Source organism: Anopheles merus, chromosome 2L (genome assembly GCF_017562075.2).
Source record: "Anopheles merus strain MAF chromosome 2L, AmerM5.1, whole genome shotgun sequence".
Taxonomy (NCBI): domain Eukaryota; kingdom Metazoa; phylum Arthropoda; class Insecta; order Diptera; family Culicidae; genus Anopheles; species Anopheles merus.
In genome coordinates, this window is record NC_054083.1 from 51,778,325 (window position 1) to 51,796,292 (window position 17,968).

Sequence of the window (17,968 nt, forward strand, 5' to 3'; positions counted from 1 at the left end):
CAAAACCGCCATTATTTTGAACAGGCGCAAACGTATCGCACAGTGGTGCACGAAAAAACGGAGCGCGCTTTTATTTTCAACGAAGCCACCGCCGAGCTTTCCTTTCTGAACGAAGCTTCTGTCAAAATCTTCCATCTTTGCGAGCAAAGTGTATGAATATCAGGTGGTCTCATAGCTTGTTTTTTATAGTAAAAGTTGAACGTCACTTTTTGACAGCATGGGTGAAAACATTTCCCCAAACAAGCTTTCCGACGACTTGCCTAATGCACAAACAATCTTAAAATCTTCGTTATTTGCACTTAAATACTTTAAAAAGCACTTAAAATATTTCTTATTGTAAGCTAAACCAAATCTGAACTAATTAAAATCCATTTTTGGATCAAAATAATGTCGTCGATGAGGACACCAATGTGTACTACGTATGTTTTGCTAAGAACAAAGCGAACCGTTCCTATGGAAATTCCTTTCACCCATTCTGTCAAAAGGAGCTTTTTTTGATTCCGAAATTAGTTGTCAATTTGTATGGGACGAGACCACCTGGTCTTCATACACTTTGTTTGCGAGGCACAAATTTCTGGGAAAGGTTGATACTGTTTTGATGCTACGCAACCGAAAAGGAGGTGTTGTGGTTAACCCCGAACCTTTTTTCGCGCGTACCCAACCGCAATCCGCTTGTGTGATGATAGGTTTAGCGCGTGTGCAAGTGTGCAGGGAGTAGCCGGTGGGACGAGTGCATAAATCGTGGGTGACACACTTCCCAAGCCAACATCTCCGACAGACGCAATTACGCGTCCCGTAGTCTCGCCCGCGAAGAGAGCAGAGCAATCGTCCGTCTGCGGCAGTGTGACGGGAAGGGCACGCCAACAGGTCAACATTGGTGGTGGTGGTGGCGGTAGTGGTGGTAACGGTGGTGTTGCTGTGCGATCCAAGTGGAAAGCATCATTAGCAGCAGGCGGGGAGGAAAAGCAGCGGAGAAGTATCATAATATGCACCTGGCCAGCTTATCAGTGAACGCGTAAAAGTGGCGATTGTCAGCGATAATTTGAGTTTTGAGCGCTATTTCCTCCAAAAGATGCAGGTAAGACGCATCGTCCGCATCCCACCTCCCCCATGCCATGTATGGAGAAGAAGGTGGTAGGGATAGCGATGACGAGTGCAAAAGAAAGTTCGTGTCTGAACGTGTGCGTGTTTTTTTTGTGTGTGCTTCTGCACCTCTCTTCCAGCAAGTGGACGATCCCCCTTATTTGACTGTAGGAACGGAGGTTAGCGCCAAATACAAGGGGGCGTTCTGCGAGGCCAAGGTACGCAAGGTCGTGCGCAACATCAAATGCAAGGTCGCGTACAAACAGCAGGGCCTCGGGTCTGGCGTCGTCTCGGACGATCAGATCAAGGGCGCACTGCGGGTGGGCGCGACGGTCGAGGTGAAGCATCCGGAGCGGAAGGAGTACGTGGAGGCGACGCTGACCAAAATCCAGGACTGCTCGCAGTACACGGTGGTGTTCGATGACGGCGACATTACGACGCTCCGGCGTAGTGCGCTGTGCTTGAAGAGCGGACGGCACTTTAACGAGAGTGAAACGCTGGATCAGCTGCCGCTAACTCATCCGGAGCATTTCGGAAACCCGGTCATCGGTGGACGAAGGGGACGCAGGTGAGAGCACCGTTAAGAAAGTGGGGATAACGCTGGATGCTGAATAATGGGGTACTAATTTCTCTTTCCTTTTTTCCCAGATCGCGACACCTTCTGCCCGACGAAAGTTCGGACGAGGAAGACGAACCGACCACCCACTCGCGCTCGAACGCAAGCGACAAGGAAGAGAACATCGGGAAAGTGGTGTGCGTAGAAACGAGCGACAACAAGAAGAAGAATCCGAAAGAGAACTGGTTCCCCGGGCTGGTGGTGGCTCCCACTGCCCAGGACACGGTGCGGATTCGGGTGAAGGACGAATATTTGGTGCGCTCGTTCAAGGATGGCCGTTACTACACGGTCCCGAAGAAGGAAGCGACCGAGTTTACCCGCGACAGTGTGAACAAGTCGGAAGCGGCGGCTGTGTCGGCGGCGATTGAGTACATGGACAACGATGTACTTCCACCGCACTGGGACCGGGAGGCACTGTTCGGCACTTCCGGCAGCTGTAGCGACTCCGACCAGGAGCTGGAGACGGACAGCTCGGACGATGAGCCTACGGAGGAGAAGGATCACTTCGTAGCGCAGCTGTACAAGTTTATGGACGACCGTGGAACGCCACTGAACAAAGCGCCATCGATCACGAACCGGGACGTCGATCTGTACCGATTGTTCCGTGCGGTGCAGAAGCTGCACGGTTACAATCGTGTTACGAGTCAAAATCAGTGGAAACAGATTGCCCTCCGGTTGGGCTTTTCGCCTGCTACGGCCAGCATCACGAATTTGGTGAAACAAGCGTACAAAAAGTTTCTGTTCTCGTTTGAAGAGTTCAACCGAAAGCTTGGCTGTACGATGGTGCCGCATCCTAAGACCAGTCGCACGAAGGGGCGCAGTCTGGTGCGTGCCAGCTCGGTCCAGTCACCGAAGCTACCGGAAAAGGAAAAGCTACTGACGGCGAAGGAGAAAGCAGCCTCGGTGGCAGCGGCTGATGCATCCGCGAAGGCAAGCAGCTCCTCAGCAGCAGCAGCAGCAGCAGCGGCAGCCTCAGCAGCCGCAGCAGCTGCAGCGACAGCGGCAGCAGCAGCAGCAGCTACGGAAGCATCCAACTCGGCGGTAGAGGAGTCGGGCAATACGAGTGAATCGAGCGCGGCTGAAAGTGCCGTACTGAGACCGAGCAGCACCAAGCGAAAAGCAGGCGGCGGCAAGGTGAAAGCACTGGTGGACAAGTTCGAAGAGAAAGAGAAGGAACGCGACAAGGAGAAATCGGTTGGCAAAGGAGGAGGCGGTGAGAGCAGTGGATCGTCCGGTGGTAGCAAAAAGGAGGAAAGTGTAACACCCGCGTCGGCTAAGAAGGAGAAGCAGCTTGGCGGGAAAGCAAAGCCTGCTGAGACGACAGTCGTGGAGAAACGTGGCCGCAAACGGAAGGATGCTGACTCCGTGGACTCCAAGAAGGACGAACGGGAAACCACCGCAACGGGAAGCAGTAGTGCAAGTACGGGAGGTGCGAGCAGCAACGTAAAGCAGGAGAAACATCCCGCGAGCAGTAGAAAGGAAGACGGTGGTCCTCCGAATAGTGGAAGTGGCGGAGGTGGTGGTGGTGGTGGTGGTGGAAGTAGTGGAAACGGATCCGGTCCTGGGTCAGGCGGTGGGAGGAGCATTAGTCCAGGAAGTGCAGTGTCAGGAGGAACTGTTCCCGATTTCCCGATCGAAGTAGGCGACAAGCTCAAGGTGTACTACGACGAGCAGAAGGTGACGTACGAGGCGAAGGTGATCGAGATCGCCAAACAGGAAGGAAACCCTATCTATCTGGTACACTATACTGGGTGGAACACGAGGTAAGTAGGGCCATTCGATGTCCCCTTGTATCTTCGCATTATTAACCCTTTTCCTTCCATTTTTAGGTACGATGAATGGGTTCGCAAAGAACGTATTGCGGAGAACCTGACCAATAGCAAAACTAAGAAGGGCAAATCTTCTGGCAATACGCCGACGGCGGGCGGGCCATCGACGAAACAAGCGTCGTCCTCCAATGCTGGCTCCACACTCACTGGGGGTGATAAAACCCCGAAGATTGGCAAGCGTAGCCGCGGCAACTCGAAAGGCGAACAGAGCAGTGGTCCGGGCGGAAATTCTACGCCTCGTGCGACGACCCCCAATGTGGGGCGGAATAAATCACCCGCCACTCCGTCCAACCGAAGGCCGCTCACACGGGGCGGCTCTTCGGCAGCTACGGGTTCGTCCCTTTCCGCGTCTGCCGCCGCTGCCGGTCGGCGCACGTCCAACAACACGGACATTTCGTCCTCCCTGTCCGTTCCGACCGATCCGGATAACACCAGCGACACCGATTCGGACGAGCCGATGCTGAAAAAATGCACCACCAACAGCACCTCGTCGACCACCTCGTCCAACTCGTCGATTTCCATCTCGTCGACGAGCACGAAAGTAAGTACAACGGCCGAGGCCGGTTCGTCGTCCGATGCCGCGGCCATTTCGGACGAGTTTTCCAACGGAGCATCCAAGGGTGTTGGTGGTGTTGGTGTTGGTGTTGGTGTTGGCGGTGTTGGTGGTGGTCGTGACTATGATCTCAATCAAGTAATTTCCTACCATACTGCGCTGCATTTAACCGCTCGATCCAGATCTTTACTAACCAGGGGACAATCCTCTCTTCTCTTTCTCTCTCTCTTTCTCTTTGTCTCTCCGTCTGTTTATACACATCCCATCCTTCTTTTGTTGTATTGTTGCCGGGGTTGTGCTTCGTTTACGTCAACATCACATTTTGGGTACTGCTTTCGTTTTTCTACTTCCATTATTTATATGTTTTCGATCTTTTCTCTAATCATTCCGTTCGATCCTCTGTTTCCCCCTTTTCCGCTATTGGTTGCTCATTTTAGATACGTTCCGAACTGAAGGGTTTCAAGGAGCTGAAGTCCCCCGGTTCACCGGCCTCAGACACAACCACAACTACGACGACCACGGCCGGTGCAGCCGAGGGTGGCCCCAACTCATCGTCCTCCATCACGGACGTTCCGAAGCATCTCATACCGAAGCAAGAGCCGAATCTGCTGTCGGCAGCCGAGGCGAAGGAGGCTGTTTCCAGCTCGAACACCCCACTGGCAACGATCAAGAAAGAGCTAGCCGCTGCAGTACCGATCAAAGAGGAAGAATCGACCGTCACCGAGGAGGACGATGAACCGGAAAAGTCGTCCGAATCGGAAACGCTCAGTGAAGAAGATTCATCGCAGTCTTCGAACAAAGCGTTCTCTAGCTCCCCGATCACAACGATGGTCGATTCGGATACGGCCGAAACTCCGCTGGCTGCTGGGCTTGTACTGAGCCCAAAGATATCATCCTCTCCACCACCCAGTGTGGAACGCGATGATTCCTCTTCCACCGAGCCGCTCATCACGGTCGCTAACAAGGCAGCGGACGCAAAGGCCGCCTCGCTGGAGAAGGCAGCTGCTGCAAGCAGCAAAAAGGAACTGGCTGAGGGTGGGGCGGGCACTGAAAAGGCAGCCTCTGCTTCAGCGACGCCCGGCAAACCTCCAGTCAAGACGTACGGTACAGCAGCAACGATCATAGCCAATTCGGAAAAGATGGCATTTTGTACAGTGCGCGATGCGGGTTCGGAAAATGAGCTGATAATACAACCGAACGCAGCGGCACCGAAAGAATCCGTGCAGGAATCGCCTCAGAAGAATCTTCCACACCCAACCCCTCAGACGGTGGGGATGTCTCCTTCCCTACCCGCGCGTACGAAAACGGGACAAAAGGAGGAGGATAAACCAGCTGTTGGTGCAGTTATGACGTCTCCCTCTTCTACAGCCAGTCGAACATCCGGCACTTCTTCACTGACACCGGTAAAAGCAAGCTTCGGAGCGTCCCCATCGGCTACGGCTAGCAATAATAGCAAAGAAGAATCAACGATTGCGTCTTCCCAAAGTGTAATCATGGCGGCCGGAATGGGTACGCGAGCAATAAAGTCACCCAAGTCATCTCCCTCGACAACAGCACAGTCGAAGGCAGCGCCGGATGAAGGTAAACCTGCAACATCGACCGGCGGGCCAGCAAGCGTTCAAACGCCAACGATCACCAGTTTTGGATCGTTGCGTGGCGAGAAAAAGCAAAGCACCTTGCAATACTCTGGCTCGGGACCGACCGGGACAGGCATGGAGAGGAAATTCATCCTTGGACGGGAAGGATCGTCCGCATTTTCGTCACCATCAAACACTGCTTCCGCACAATCTGCACTTTCCGCAGCACCGGCGACACCGAAGCATGGTAGCTCCGGTTTGCTGGGTGAAAAGAAACACTTTTCCTCGTCGACGCTAACGCCGGCCCAGAACAAGCTGCTCAGCAAGGAAGCCCTATCGATCAAGTCGATCTTTGAGTCGACCGCGAACCGGATGGATGAAAAGATTTCCGACGTGTATGAGTTTGAGGACGAGTACGACGATCAGGATACGGGAAGCGGTGCTCTTGGCGGTGTGGGAAGTGCCAGTGGGACCGCCGGCGGCGGAGCAACAGTTCCACGAAAGCTCGTATCGGACGTTCCACCTGCCGAAGTTGTCAGCTCACTGTCGCTAACACCGTCCTCAGCATCTTCCACCGCGACGGACGAAAAGAGGAAGAAACCATTGCAACGTAAATCGATGGCAGCTTCGTCGCTGCCGGATCCATTGGACACGACCGGCTTCGGAACGGGTGGCTACAGTCCGGCCACAAAGCGAGCAAAGAAACCGTCACCTATGAAGCCGGAACCGCCGGCAGGGTCGGAAAACAAATCACCGAAAGGGGCAGGCGGTTTGTTACGCCGCGAGACAAAGGAAAAGGAGGATAAGGAGCAGAAACTTCCGGTCGAGGCTGAAACCGCAGCGCCAAGTGCGGAAGTGCATCGTACAACGATATATTCGGCGGAAGCACTTAAAGAAAAGGCAACCGTGAAGGTAGCAGCGACCCCGACCGGTCCACCGGTTGTTACTACCTGCTCTCCAGTCGGGCTAACGACGGCCTTTGTGCAAACCCCCGTAAAAAGTGACTCAACGTTCGATGTGCTGCGGAAATCGCCAAGCTTCAATCTGGTTACACCCGGTCCGCTGGGAGCGAAGGAGGAAACGTTTAAATCGCAGGACGAAATCGAAACCAAACCCACGCCGCCGCCACTGCCAGCAACGACAACTCCGGGCATCTTTACGCCAGTTATTTCAGCCTCGTCAGCTGGCAGTGGCGGAATGGGCGATCGGTCCATCTCTTCGGCGCTTTATCCGCACGGCAAGGGCCCGTCCACGTCGGTGCTGCTCGCGAAAGCCGGCGACGACAGTCCGAAGGAGGAGCCAACATTGGAAAATTGCAAGAAATACTTTAACGATATGAACTTTGAGTTCGACGCGCCGACCGTGAAGAAACCACCGTCCATTGCGGACAAGGTGCTGAAGGCTTTAAGTCAACAGCATCAGCAGCAGCAACAGCAGCAACAGCAACAGCAAGCGATAAAATCGGAAAAGCCAGAGTTCCCGAAGTACATGTCAAGCGTGATGCATCACCACTCTCTCCCGAGCACACCGAAATCGATTATGAACAGCGGGCTGCTGTCCTCACCGGCGATGGAAAGTGGTACGCCAATGTCCTTCGCGTCGACACCACATCCAGCGATCAAGTCGGAAGCTATAGGCAGCATTGTAGGTAGCATTGCCACCACCATATCGTCCTACACGTCATCGGTGACGGTTAGTGCTCCCCCGTCGAATGCGGGATATTTGAGCAATGAGGTGCTCAGTTCGGCAAAATCCCACGAAACAAGTACGACTCTCGGCATGAAGAAGGAGCCGGAAGAATCGCACAATTCAATAGTAAAATCTGCGCCGATCAGTACCACCGATCCAAAGACGAATCATCCACCGCAAACACCACCATCCAGCAGCAGCATCACCACCCCCACCACCAACACTGGCGGCGGTCATAAGCTGCACACGCTTGAACAAATCCCCACATCACGCAGTAACGATCTATCTGAAACGCTTCGAAAACTGGATCCGGATCCAAGGTTCACACACGACGATGAATCTACGGACAGTAACGATTCTGACAATCGGTTAATCATTGAGGACGCAGAATCGCAAGGTAGCGGTGATCCCGTGCCAGCGGTCCCGGTGGCACATCCTCCACCGGCAGCACTAACGAGCTCCGCCGCCACGCCCAGCACGGCAGCGGTGATAGTGCATTACGACAGCAAGCAGCCCGTGCCATCGTCGGTGATTTCGGCCAAGAAGGAGCTGTTTGAAGAGAGGCCACGGTCTACTGCTGCCTCCTCATCCTCTTCATCATCCTCCATCACGCACGAAATGGCTTCCGCAGCGTCAGCAGCGGCAGTTGCCGCCGTTGCGGATAAGGAGAAGCTGATCCTGAAGCAAGACCGAGCACAAACCACAACAACAACAACAACAACAACTACCGCAATAACACCGGACACACCGTCCCAAACGAAGGAAGAACCCGTGAAACCACTGTCTGGCGTATCTACACCTGCAACGACGGTGGAAAAGAAGACATCGAGCGGCGCAAAGCAGAGCCTACTGGAGACAATCATACAGATGAACACGCCCGGCCGTGGCATGAGCTCCGAGGAGTACTTGATGCACAAAGTACACGAACAGCAACAGCAGCAGCCATCATCATTGCAGCGTGATGCAGAAAGTCGTAAGGACGCTGCCGCCACAGCACAGAAGCTTCACGATAGCAGCGCTGTTCCAGCATCAACGTCCGTGATAACTTCAACGGCATCAGGCGACCCGGTAGCATCCTCCACGACGCAATCTCCAAAACAGGAGCAGCACAATGCTCAATCGCAAGCCCAGGCGCCCAACAATGAATCACTCTCGTTGCTTCTCTGCGAGGAAACGATACCGGGCTCACCGGCGCCCAAGGACCAGGATCGGTTGCCACCGTCCACGGTCGGGCGTAAGGTGTACGCCGAGCCACCGTTGGTTCCGACCTCAACATCTTCCTCATCGTCCTTCCTTCCACCGCAAAACATTCAAACGGCCACCGATCTGAAACCGGTTCCGATGGATCTAGAACCACCGGTAGTAACGATAACAATCGGTGGCAATACGACGATCAGTAGCACCAGCCAGAGTGGTGCAGCGGGTGCTTACGCTTCCAATTTGCAACAACAACAGCAGCAGCAGCAACAACAACAACAACAACAACAGCAGCAGCAAGCATTAAGGAACAAAATAAACACCAGCGGAGTTGAGTCCACTGTCGACACGCCAAACAGCTCTCCAAGGGATTCCGTTAGCCAGGATGAGAGTAAGTAGTTGATGAGATGATAATGGCGCTCAGTTTTATTGACATTTTTTTGTGTGTTTCTATTTTAGCACACGATCACGAATCGTTGTCACCGGTGAAGAAACGGCGCCAGCGAAAACCGAGCGAAGAGCCAACGCTCAAACGTCGGCGAACGGTCAACACCAGCCTGGGCGGCTACGGAAGTGCAAACAATGGTTCCAACAGTGGCAGTGGTTATGGCCGTAGTCAAAGAGGTCTTACTACAAGTAATGGTAAGTTTGGCAAAAGGGGGAGGGGAGCCGTATTTTGAACAGAATTGACCTTCTATCTCTTATTCTATCACAGCGACAGATAGTGAGGATAATTCCGACACTATAGCGGCATTCCATCGATCGTCCTCGTCGACGTTGATCTTTGTCGGTAGCAAAACGGGGCGTCCCTGTCAGTACAATTTTCTGGTCAATTTAGGTAAGTCGGTGCAAAGCATGTATGTTGTGTGGCACATTGGTTTTGATAATCATGCCTTTCCCTTTCCTTCCTGCACAGATCCATCCCTGAACAGCAATCAGCGGATAGTGATAATTAAGAAAAAGATCCAGGAGCTGCGCAAAACGTACAACTCGATCAAGGCCGAGCTGGCCAGTATCGATCGCAGGCGCAAAAAGCTTCGCCGCCGGGAGCGAGAAAACAAGAAGCAAGCCAAACTGAACAGTGCCAGCGCCGGCAATAACTAAGGAGAGGCGCGCTGCCATTGGGAATCCGTTTCCGGTTGTTCTGTTCAATATTCCTTCGTTTTTTTTTTCTATTTTGTTACTCCTATTTTATTTCAGTGGCACCGTTTTTTTTTTAAAGCTCAGCCTACACACTGAGAAAACACCGAGAGCGGAAGGCAGACGAGCTTCTGCTGACAACGTACAAAGGCCCTCAGCCTCTCCCATCCCTATGCACACACACACACACACATCCTTTATTGTGATCCCATGTGAAGCGAGAAGGCATTTCTGGGGAACCTTTCCTTTGAATAGGGGGGAAAGTTAAGATGGTTTTAATTTTATCGTTGTTTTTAGTGTTTAACAGGGGTTTCCCTTCATTGTGCATTACATTTAGGTATCGTTTTTTTTTTGCTTCTTCTTCTTCCTCTTCTTTCCTCCATACTTCCTTTATTGTGTTGTTAACGCGTTAGGTGTGTGTGCTACTAAGGCACGAAGAAAGTGTGAATCTAGGACAGTAGGCAATAGTAAGGTAATAGATGGTCCTCGTGGGTGGACGATTACTACATAAGTATCGAATCGAGCAGGACAGGAGTAGATGACAAACGCATCGTGTTTGTGAATTGAGCAGCCAATTTTTAATTAGCATTACTTAGTGATAGTAGAGAGAGACAGCACATACACACAACCACACCACCAACGTGTTGTGCGGTGCTATTGACTCATTTCATTAGATTTAGAATGAAAGCAAAGGACCTTCTTTCATCTGCTTCTCCTTACCACAGCACGGCGGTTGGCAGTGTCCTGTAGAGCGAACTGCTAATCTACCGTGGGGAAAAAGGAGGAAATGAAAGAGAGAGAGAGATAGTGTGTATAGGAATAGGACGAATAGGACACCACATCGCCACCGACCGCGCTTGGTCCCTGTGTAAGTGATCTTTGTTTGCTCTAAAAAATGCTTCTCCCCGCGAAAGCGAGAAATCACACTTTAATTACCAAGTTAAGCTAGAGTGCGTTGAGTTGTGTGCGAGTGTGCGTGCGTGTGCGTGTGTGTTCGTGTATAGAGAACAGCTCCATTGTAATAGTGAGTGAGAATGGAGAATGGACCCTCTCATCAACACAGCGTCGTCATGTGTGTAAAATATAAGAATTTGAACATCGTACTTGCATTTCGTTAAAGTGTAACAACTTTTTTATTTGCAACTCTGCGCAACCTCTACGAAGCGGAAATACTTCTCGCGGTAATATTAAGTCACGGTTGATCACAATCAGGTCGGGTGCCGAGACCCCTATATTCGAGCTATTTGTTCGCGCTGTAAGTGCTGCCGTGCGTGTTAGTGAGCCTGCCTGAGCCCGGCATTGGAAAGAAATGTAAATTAGACTAGAGTGTGTGGCGGGGGAATAAGGCATCTACTGCGATTCCGTTCCTATATATTGTCATTGAGAGAGATGCAGATGCAGAAACGTATACTAACCTAACGTACCCGGGGGAAACCCGTGCGTACCCCTTGCCCTCCCACCTCCCCGGCATATCCGTGATGTGATGAAAGTACTGAGAAAGCAATATGTTTACAATTAGTCTAGGATTCGAGAATTGATCTATCATTCGTTGCAGGACCGCTGGGTAGCCGTGAGTGTGAGGAACACCTGCTCGAGCGTTGTCTGCCCGAGGGCGTAGTCTTCGAGCTGCAGCTGCTCCCGGGCCTTCTCAAGCATGCCGAACATCTCCGACCAGCGGAGCCCCGAGTCCCGGATGTGATAGGTGAGGTAGTTGTGATACTCTTCCTTCAGAACCGCTTTACCACCACCACCACCACCACCACTACCCCCTGCGGCGTCGGTGACGGGAGCGATGGGGCCAGGGCGGGCTGTGCCACTGCCGCCGGCACCACCACTACTACCGGCGGCGGTGGCCGCGCGAACTGAGAAGGTTTGCTGCATAAACGATTTGATCGCCTGCTTTCGCTGCTCCGCTTCCTTACTCGAACCGTCTCCCGTTCGTTTCAGCTTCATCGTGAGGAAGTACCCGAGGGAGAATTTGTTTTTCAGATGCTGGGCCGACCCGAGACAGCGAAACTCGCCGTTCACCATTATGGCAAGCCGCGTGCAGAGCGCCTCGCACTCCTCCATGCTGTGGGAGGTGAGCACCAGGGCGGTTCTACCCTCCGACCGCACCCGGCACATTACGTTCCAGAAATGGCGCTTCGCTCCCGGATCCATCCCGGTCGTCGGTTCGTCCAGGTACACCACCACCGGATCGCCGAGCAGCGCGAGCGCGGTGCTCAGCTTCCGCTTCGTTCCGCCACTGTACGCCTGGATGGGTTTGTCCAGGTGCGCGGTAAAGTGCAGCTCCACCGCAAGCCTGTCCACGATCGAGCCGATCGCTTGTTTCGGTATGCCCCGCAGCCGGGCAAAGATGTGCAACGTTTCACGCCCAGTTAGATCCTCGAGCAGCGCGTCAAACTGCGGACAGTAGCCAATCTTCCGGTACACGGCGGGAAGCTGCGTCCGCAAGCTGTACCCAGCAACCCACGCGTCACCGGCACTGATGCTTCGATCACCGGTCAGCATCCGGAATGTGGAGGTTTTGCCGGCCCCGTTCACGCCCAGCAGTCCGAAGCACTCGCGCTCACCAGTGGCAAACGTGAGTCGATCGACGGCGGGCGGCAATCGGCTTTCGTAGCGTTTTGTGAGATCGCGCAGCATTAGCAAAGCCTCCCCGGTCTGTGACTGGTGCACGCGCTCCTCGTAGAGATGGTCTACCCTTATGCGCTCATCCGCAACGTCCGAATCTTCCCCGATTGCGATGGATTCCGTTTCGTCGGAGGTGGTATGTGATGCTGCCCGGCGTTTTCGATTCGACCACCAGCTCGACACACAGCCGGCCACGTTCAGCTCGGCCATGATACGATACTCTTTAAGCAGCAGAATGGCAAACGACAGCACCGAAACGCCGAGCAGGTAAGCGAGATTACGGTTTATTCCGCTCGATTTGAATGAAAATATCTCCACGTCTAGGGAAATGGGGACAAAAAAGGACATTGTAAAACACTACCTTTTAGGATAAAGGTCATTCCAGTAGCTTACCACAGCACAGTTTGTTGAATTTGCAAGCCAGCTTGGGCGTGCACAGTGGCATCGCGTCGCAATGCGCATCACAGATCTGGCGCGTCATCTGCATCACGTTGATGTTGTTCAAGCTGTGGCTGAGCGCAAACAGCGGGAATGCCAGGTAAAACCACTCCATCGTTTCTGCCACGTGCGCCAGATCAAAGTCCTTCACCTTCAGCAGAAACACGGCCGTAAACGCGACCGTCCCGGTGAATATGTTAAAGATCAGCATCTTGATGAACCCGGTCGACGGCACCTCGAAGCAGTACGCACCGAGGTACGTGAACGGAATGATCGCCAGCCCGAAACAAACGAACACAAAGGCGACGCGCCCGAGCTCCTGCGGTGTTGACCAACCCTCCTCACCGAAGGCGGCCAGCGTACCGAGGTACAGTGCCATCGCCACACAGTACACCCCAAAGTCCCACAGGAAGGAAACGGCCCAGAAGGTGATCGCGTTCACGCCGCTCACAAACTGCAGCAACTTCGACCCGGTGGCCCTTTCCCGCACGTAGTACATAATGTAGAGCGCACCGACGAACGCCATCGCAAAGCCGGAGTTAAAGGCAAGCTGAAAGCCCAGGTTACTGCCGGACTGGGTGCGCAGAAACCGCACGTGGCTGCTGTACGGGAGCGGTTTGTTCGTCACAGTGAGGCTGCAATTGGTGCAAATCGTGCGTGCGATCGCGTTGTACAGCACGCTGAGCGTAAGGGGTATCGTGTGGTACGCCTTGTTGTTGAACCAGGCAACGCAAGTGCGACGAACCGCATCGAAGGAGGCGCCTATCATGTACGTATTATCCACGGCACGAATGTTTTCCAAGGACTGTATTTGAAGAAGGAGGTGAAAGAAAGGATTGAGCTTAATCCACGCTTCATTTAAGTTGCCCAAAGATGCTTACCCTTTCTAAAATAAATGCATGAAAATTTCGATTCGTCACTATGAGTTCGTGTCGATCGGGTCGTGGCGCATCCGAGATCGTCTCTTGAAATGCGGCAACAATCGATGCATTGCGATCGTTAGTCGACAGAACGGTAACAGTACGATCGTAGCTTCCGAGCGTTATCTTAAGCGGCGGTAGGACGACATTGTTCGGGAAGAAGTGTACGACCGCAATAACTAGCAGGACAAACATCGTGGGCAGCAGTATTTGCAGCAACGAAATCTTCCACGATCGTATAAAGCTGAGATACTTCTTGCTGAACATGGCCCGTATCTGGCTGCAGAGGAGCGGTAAGCCTGTTTGCAGTTCGTAAGTTTCCGTGATGGTAATTGGAGGCGGGGCCGGGTGCGTTCCGTTCGTAAGATGCTTTCCATCCTTCGAGTTGCCTCCGTTGCTGGTTTGTGCAATCTCTTCGTTGTAACTATCGCTGCCCAACCTGTGAACCGAGGACGATACGGGTGAGTGCTTGCAACAGCAGCGTACGCAGCTGACTTACCTCATAAACACTTCCTCCAGCGTGGCCAGCGTAATGCCGTAGCTCGAGATGCCACACTGGTCAACGTTCTGCTCGAGCTCCTTCAGCGCCGGCTGAAACTTGCCCCGATACTGTTCGTGAAGTCGCAGGCTTAGCTCCGTGCCAATGTCCGACTCGATCGCCACATCCGGCACGTGTTTGCGCATCAAGCTCGTGAGCACGTCCGGCTTACAGTCGGGCCGCTTCACGCACACCAACCGATAGCCGGCGCCGAAGCGTTTCTTTAAGAAGAACGGCGTACCGACCGCCCGCAGCTCCCCATCGCACATGACAGCGATACGATCGCCAAGCACGTCCGCTTCGTCCATAAAGTGGGTGGAAAGGATAATGGTACGATCGCGCTTTTCCTGCTGCAGCAAATCCCAAACCGTGCGCCTTGCGCCGGGATCCATCCCGGACGTGGGTTCGTCACAGAACACAACCCGCGAACCACCGCACAGGGCGACGGCCAGCGAAAGCTTGCGCTTCATACCGCCGGAAAGGGTGTGCGACTGCGCATGGCGCTTGGGTTCGAGCCGAAGGGCCTGCAGGTACTTGTCGATCTCCTGCTCGATGTACTCGTCCTCCCGGACGCCCTTCAGTCGAGCGAAGAACCGAATGTGTTCGGCAACGGTCAGCTCATCGAACAGCACATTATGCTGCGGACAGAAGCCGAGCGTGTTGCGGAACTGATTCACGGCGCTGCCTCCGATCCGGTGACCCTCGATCGTAGCGTACCCGGCCGTCGGTGGGTACATGCCCGTCAGCATGCCCATCGTGGTCGATTTGCCCGCCCCATTGTGGCCGAGCAGGACGGTAATGTGATCGCGGAAAAAGTTCACCGTAAGCCCACTAACCGCCGGCCGGATGGTACGTTTGCTGGGGTAAACCTTCGTGAGTCCCACCAAACTTATGCCGATCTGCTTGTCGGTGGGATCTTCCTCCATGTTTGCATGATATCGGCCGGATGATTTTAAACGCTCAGCTTCCTCGGTCGCTCCGCTACCATCAACGATGTCCGTGGTTGACTTGCGCCGGAGCACTTCCTCCATCCAGAAGCTGGTGGTGAAGATGAAGTTCCACCGGCGCGGTACACCAAACTGGCCGGGAGCGATCTGCTCGATGTACAGTGCCACAGCGAGATAGAGGGCGGCATCGAACAGAAGTATGCCGAAGATGTGTGCCATCGTAAGCTGATCGTCGACGGTGACCGGGGAGAACAGGTTGTCCCATTGCAGCCCGATCGAGGTGCCTTCGTGCTTCATGAACAGCATCACACCGTAGCCCATGGCCGTGTTGCACCAGAGGCTAGAAGCGAGCTTTGCCGCCAGTGACATGCTGTCGTAGCTGCCGTACGTCAGGTGGAAAGGCGTGAGTGAGTAGAACCAGATGATGCCAGCCATTCCCGAGGCAATGTTCGCTGCAGGGGGGGAGTAAGCGGGAAAGAATGGTTAGAGCTTCTAGTTAGATCGCTTTAACTTTCAACACGAGACCCGACTTACCCTTAGAGAAGAAGGTGCTGATCATGAAGCAGAGCATTATCGTCGTGATGCTGTACACAAACAGAAACAGCCAGATCAGGAACCGGTTCGAGAACTGAAAGATGGCCACGTTCGTGTTGGTGGTAAGATTGAAGCTGAGCAGCACGGTGACGAGCGTGACCGAAATCGTTAGAAGCGTCACGGTGCGCACAAACCAGGCCGTCCAGTGGATCCATCCGTTCAGGCCCATCACCTTCATCGATTCCTTCAGCTGTTTCTCCTTCTCGAGCGTTATAAACTTGACCGTGTTGATGCAGGAGTAGAAAAAGGCCACCATGATGATGGAGGGGAACAGATTCTCCATCCCCCTGAGCAGTGGATCATCGTAAAAGGGTGGATACGGAAAGCGCTGTGGGTGAGAGGAGTGTGTGAGTGTGTGTGTAATCGAAAAGCTCTGATGCCAAGTTGAGAGGGGTGGTCCGTACCTGAAGATCAACGTGCGGCACTGCATCTTCCCTGCCACTGTGCATCTCCAGTACCGCGCGGCTGATCGCATTCTGGACGGAGGCGAACCCTTCCGCGTAGTAGTTGGCCGGATAGCCACCGTCGCTCGCGTTGACGGCCCGCGCACCGTACACCTGAAACTGTGGGAAGATCAGAAAGGTGCGCCAGTTGGCCCAAAACTGTGCCCCCGGCAGGGTTGTCGTTCGCATCTCGCTCGGCATCCGAATGGCAACGTCGACCCGCTCCGGAAGGCTCGTGATGTTCTGGAAGATGGATCAATATATCAGCGATAATTACGCAAGCGATGCAGAATCGAGCGTCGTTACCTTGAACTGCTGGCTAAACTCCAGCCCCGCGAGGTAGTTATGCGTGACGAGATCGTTGTACATGCTTTCGCTATCGTTGTAGCCCTGGTGAAGGACGTCGCTGCCGAGTAGCCGGGCCGCACGGTGCACCACCCGGTCGAGCACGTCATTGTGCGGTGAGTAAGCAATTTTCAGCTCGATCGGATGAGTCGTTAGCATCTCGCTGGAAGGGGGGGGAGCGCGAGCGTTACTACAAGCGTTACATCCGTGACCAACCGTGGCGTGTTTCCGACGGCGTGCTACCTACCGTATCATGGCCAAACTGCGAACGTTTAACGTTCGGAAGGTCGTCGTTTCGGTGTAGACGGTAGGCGTTACTAGACCGCGCACCAGTATGAGCAGCGAGCAGGCCAGCACCGGAATGGTTATTTCGAACAGCGTCTGCATGTAGTGGCGCTTCTGGATGATCCAATTCTTCCACAGTAGCAGCACAAATTTGTCCCAGTTTGAGGTAGACATGTTGCTGCGGGAGGGCGCTGTGTGTGCTGCCCTGGAATTTTCCCAAAATTCGAATATTTTCCACCGCACCGCGATTCCACGTTCGCTTATTTACAACTTGTTTGCAACAGCAGGGAAGAAAACAAATCTCGCCCCGTATGCCGTGTGTGTATGGTGTGTTGCCAAGTGTTACTTGGATGTAAGGCACACTGTTGTTCTGCGGGAATAGCACACATCCGTTGTCGGCATTACTTTTGCCGCATTTTCCTCTGTTTTCGCACGCTCGCTCCTATGCCCGCATGCAGGTAATTAAGGGCTCCTCAAGTACACACACACACACACACACCCTTTTCGGTAGCAAACCGGTCCGCAGCGCCAAGAATACCCTTTTTCTTCTCTTGGTGGGAAGGAACAAAAAAAAGCACGGCACATTCACACGCTACTACCACTCCATGATTGCGTCAATCGGAACACAACAGCAGCACAAGGCACACTTCCCCACACACCCTTTAGCCGAAGAAGAGAGCGTGGCTGCTGCTGTTCGATGTACAACGTTATGCCACGAACTGAGCGCGGATCTATGTAGACATCGCCACCGTTCTGCGCCTACCAACCGGGGCGATGAATCATTTCATCAGGTTGTGAAGTGTTGGTGGGTTCACGCTGTCAAAAATGCGCTACCTTCCCATCCCCCTTTTCTATGGTCCGCCCTCGGTGGGGCCGTTTTTCGAGGGTGCGCGCATGTTTTTTGCGTTTGTTTGGGGTGGGCAAAGAGAACTGCCGGATCACGCGAGTGTGTTGACAGAACCACCCAGTAAGAAAAAGGGGGGGGGGGGGGCTTGAGTTGGCGTAACATATGCACGTTGAGACACACACACATGCACTGAAAGGTTTCCGCGTTTATGTTATGTTGTTGGTATTCGGGGGTGGGGTTGCATCGGAGGGTGGTTTACTACCCTTAACGAGCAACATCGTCCCCACGTGGTG

At 53.6% G+C, this 17,968-nt stretch overlaps 2 protein-coding genes across 4 annotated transcripts; one reads left to right on the forward strand and one right to left on the reverse strand.

Annotated features, from left to right (window-relative positions):
• The first annotated feature begins 415 nt into the window (after positions 1–415).
• Positions 416–10,773, forward strand: LOC121592393 (mucin-19). Of its 3 annotated transcripts, none has more exons than XM_041913804.1 (8): positions 416–1,078; positions 1,224–1,651; positions 1,732–3,462; positions 3,529–4,219; positions 4,519–8,935; positions 9,004–9,186; positions 9,260–9,382; positions 9,461–10,773. In XM_041913804.1, the coding sequence occupies exons 1-8, from the start codon at positions 1,073–1,075 to the stop codon at positions 9,646–9,648; spliced, it is 7,767 nt and encodes a 2,588-aa protein (XP_041769738.1). In that variant the 5' UTR covers positions 416–1,072; the 3' UTR covers positions 9,649–10,773. The 3 variants fall into 3 exon arrangements, with proteins under 3 accessions (XP_041769738.1, XP_041769739.1, XP_041769740.1); XM_041913805.1 differs by having other exon boundaries at positions 4,537–8,935; XM_041913806.1 differs by having other exon boundaries at positions 417–1,078; positions 3,529–4,069; positions 9,461–10,772.
• A 56-nt stretch (positions 10,774–10,829) lies between these two features.
• On the reverse strand, positions 10,830–17,751 carry LOC121592395 (phospholipid-transporting ATPase ABCA3-like). Its single transcript, XM_041913807.1, has 8 exons — positions 16,791–17,751; positions 16,505–16,706; positions 16,160–16,441; positions 15,696–16,083; positions 14,176–15,613; positions 13,638–14,115; positions 12,712–13,561; positions 10,830–12,638 (listed from the first exon to the last, which is right to left on the reverse strand). The coding sequence occupies exons 1-8, from the start codon at positions 17,000–17,002 to the stop codon at positions 11,227–11,229; spliced, it is 5,262 nt and encodes a 1,753-aa protein (XP_041769741.1). The 5' UTR covers positions 17,003–17,751; the 3' UTR covers positions 10,830–11,226.
• Positions 17,752–17,968: the final 217 nt, after the last annotated feature.

What these genes read in the sequence shown, in the direction of transcription:
- LOC121592393 (XM_041913804.1), top strand. An exon ending in GTGACTATGATCTCAATCAA is followed by an intron (nt 4,220 to 4,518) that starts GTAATTTCCTAC and finishes TGCTCATTTTAG; the next exon opens with ATACGTTCCGAACTGAAGGG. An exon ending in CAATTTTCTGGTCAATTTAG is followed by an intron (nt 9,383 to 9,460) that starts GTAAGTCGGTGC and finishes CTTCCTGCACAG; the next exon opens with ATCCATCCCTGAACAGCAAT.
- LOC121592395 (XM_041913807.1), bottom strand. Translation starts at nt 17,002, where the DNA reads ATGTCTACCTCAAACTGGGACAAATTTGTGCTGCTACTGTGGAAGAAT. An exon ending in TGCCGCACGTTGATCTTCAG is followed by an intron (nt 16,084 to 16,159) that starts GTACGGACCACC and finishes TCTCACCCACAG; the next exon opens with CGCTTTCCGTATCCACCCTT. An exon ending in ATTCAACAAACTGTGCTGTG is followed by an intron (nt 12,639 to 12,711) that starts GTAAGCTACTGG and finishes CCATTTCCCTAG; the next exon opens with ACGTGGAGATATTTTCATTC.